General features: G+C 47.7%; 1 protein-coding gene across 1 annotated transcript; it reads left to right on the top strand.

Moving 5' to 3' along the window:
• Positions 1 to 1,354: 1,354 nt before the first annotated feature.
• On the top strand, positions 1,355 to 2,140 carry LOC133902493 (early nodulin-like protein 18). The gene is made up of 2 exons (XM_062344103.1): positions 1,355 to 1,526; positions 1,641 to 2,140. The coding sequence occupies exons 1-2, from the start codon at positions 1,355 to 1,357 to the stop codon at positions 2,138 to 2,140; spliced, it is 672 nt and encodes a 223-aa protein (XP_062200087.1).
• The last annotated feature ends 1,241 nt before the right edge of the window (positions 2,141 to 3,381 follow it).

Genomic DNA, 3,381 nt, shown 5'->3' with positions numbered 1-3,381 from the left:
TGCAGTTGGCTTTGGCAACTACTAGGTGAGCTCGATTGCATCACAGACAAAGCTACAATGGTGTACTGCGATAATGTGTCTGCCTGCTACATGAGTGACAATCCGGTTCACCATCGCGGGACCAAACACATTGAGCTTGATGTACATTTCGTCAGGGAAAAGGTAGCAATTGGCCAGCTACGGACTTTACATGTTCAACAACACAACAATTTGCAGATACCATGACTAAAGGTCTTCCAAAAACGAGCTTTAAGGAATTTTGATCTAGTTTGTGCGTCGCCGGTGATGATGACATCCAAACTGCCCAGGGGGGGGGGGGTTAGCGATATGCACCACTTGTATCACATATAACTTCTTCCTCCTCTTTCGTTGTTAGTGGTTAGTTAGTTGTCTAACTTATTCATCGTTGTACATGTATATTTACCCCATCACTCATCAATACAGTGTGTGTGTTTTTTTATCCTTCCTACTCTCACTCTCTTGTAGACACTACCCATACCTACTATATCCGATTGCTATCCCTACACACAACAGAACCAGACCGATACAACAAGCAAATAATAATAACAAAAAAGAAAAAAAAATACCTGAAAAAAAGGATGGTCCACGGCGAATACAAGAGGCTAATAGTCAAGCCCACATGGTTGTCCTCTTGTAAGCTGGGCTCGGCCCAACTTAAGAACTGTGGCCCTGCTTGCCCACTGGGACCATGGAGGTCAACATAAACTTGCTAAGCTGAGCCCAAGAATCCTGCCCTCTGGGCCAGACCGAGACCGGCCCATGGTAAAATTCTTGCCAGCGAGCGGTTGAGCAGCTCCGCATGCTCATACGCATACACGGTTTATCGGTCATTCATCTATTGATTTTCTCATCTGTCTCACAATTTTTTAACCTATCTCTCTAACACAAACTTAATACAAATAAATAGTCCTAATAATCCATTCATACATCCCTACTATGATTTTCAGTTGTGCCTCTGTTGTGCTGAAAAATGAGGAGGAGCTTATCTCGCGTGCGTTACTGTGCCGCCATTACCATGTGCCAGCCGATTACCCCGAGGAGGCCAGGAATGGTGTAACTCCTTGCGCTGGGTAAAGCTCAGCATCAGTAACGGCTGTCAAAGCTAATTGCTCCCTCACTAATGAACTCAACGGTAACATCGCCCCGGCCTCGTGTATTTATACACACGCGTCTCCATGGCAGAGACCAGACCAGACTCGGACCCAGCTACTCCTAGTTCTTCGACACGCCTGCTGGTTAAGCTCGAGCTAGCAATTGCACTGGGCGTTGGATTAGTGCTTACTAATACTAGGGGGATTAGGTTTTGGTAGCAGCCAGGTACGTCGCCATGGCGATGGCACGGCAGGTCGCCGCGGGCGTGCACCTCCTCGTCGTGCTCCTGACGGCGAGGTGCTGCGCGGGGCGCGACTTCGACGTCGGTGGCCGCGACGGGTGGAGGGCGAGCCCAGCCGAGCCGTTCAACCGCTGGGCCGAGCGCAACCGCTTCCAGGTCAACGACAGCCTCGGTGAGTACACGTCGATCCACCCCATGCGGGCCCCGTTCGCTTTGCGTTCGATCGTTTCCGTGTGCCGTGGCGCTCTCACCCCCCGTGCCCTCCGGTGACGCGGTGTGCATGCAGTGTTCAGGTACAGCAAGGACGCGGACGCGGTGCTGGTGGTGAGCCAGAGCCACTACGACGCCTGCAACACCACCGACCCCTTCCTCCGCCTCGACGGCGGCGACTCCGTCTTCGTCCTCAGGAACTCCGGCCCGTACTTCTTCATCAGCGGCGACGCCGGTCGCTGCCGGGCCGGCGAGCGACTCATCGTCGTCGCACTCGCCGTCCGTAACAGGGACAAGGGCAACACGCCCTCGCCTTCGCTCCCGCCGCCGCCACCGACGTCGTCGTCGCCATCGTCACACCCGGCACCATCGAAGTCGCCACCTCCCGTTCCCGCCCCTGCTCCACGTGCGTTGCCTCCGCCGCCGCCGGCTGCACGGAATGCTTCGATGCCGTCACCTTCGCCGGCGAACGCTACGGCGCCCGCGCCGGGGACGAACGGGACGTCGTCCGCGTCAGCCTTGAGGGCTGGTGTCCTGGCGTGCCTTGTAGTCGGTGGAGCAGTGATTCTAGTTTGATACGGCCGATCGATCGAGTTCAGACTTGAGATCGAAGTTTGATACTGCTTCTGAATTTTAGGATGTGCGTCAAAAATAACTTTTGTTTTTTGATCTGTTCCGTTCGTTGTCACGGTGTCGCATTTAATTCCAGAGTGTGGGGAGATGTAAATCTTTGGGATGGAAGTTTCATTTGATCTAAGGAGATCGCAGTGATATGCATGTTAATTGCTGCTCTAAATTTTGTATCAACTACGTGAAAAAAATCTCAATTTCCCGCTTTAGATTCTGAGGGTTTTTTTCTTCCTGTTTTCCGCTACTTGGGTCTCGCATTGAAATATGAACCCAGACATATTAGCAAATGGTGAAAATGAAACGAATCAAGAGGCTAGGGCAAAAAAAACCTTAATCACGTCATATGTATTGGTGTGACCATGCTGTAAGTCACAATATATATTTTAGTGTGATAAAAAGGATTAGTTTCTGAGAATTTAGTGTCTTATATGGTGTTTTTAAAACATTAGTTTTAAAAGGGTTAAAATAAAATAAAATAAAATCCCCATTGTAACCAATCTGGTCTCTGGCCTACTTAATTTCTAATTAATTAGTGCACTCTAGAGTTAAGAGTTATTCTCATATTAACTCTGAGATAAATGACTGCAAATTTAATTCACCACACTTCCTAATTCAGGCACTGAAATATAGCATCTGCAAAATTAATTCTCGCCTGAGACAAAAGCTATTTTCATTGAAATATAGCATCTCCCTTAATTCACCATGGGTTTTCTACTACTTGTGTTAATTGTCATATGACCAAAAAGATTTAGATTGCGGATGAGAGATAAGCACTAGCTGTCCTTAGGATACTTGAACCTGAATTATTTATCCACAGGGCCTCCTAGTTGGATGCAAACAATTGGGATGAACATCCATCCAGCCCAATTCTTGGGTCCAAGCATCTCCCTAATTTTTATTTATCAGTAAAAATGCCCTTTTGTATTGAGTTGCATGCATGCATTCACTGACCAACCCCAAAAGCTTAAATGGTGGTGGCAGTGAAAGGCATACAATTAACTACTTCAATAGTCTGTACCCCTAAACTGAGCATTGCTGTACAAAACACAAGGGTAAGAAACTATTTGCACATAAATCCAAATATACTGATGAAAATTACTTCATACTCTCTCGAGTAATGAGAAATTAAACAGTGACATCATGAGTCGCAAACAGTTGCATCTCCAAATTAACATTGAATTTTACTA

Source organism: Phragmites australis, chromosome 2, assembly GCF_958298935.1.
Source record: "Phragmites australis chromosome 2, lpPhrAust1.1, whole genome shotgun sequence".
Taxonomy (NCBI): Eukaryota; Viridiplantae; Streptophyta; class Magnoliopsida; order Poales; family Poaceae; genus Phragmites; species Phragmites australis.
This window is presented reverse-complemented; position numbering and strand designations above follow the sequence as displayed.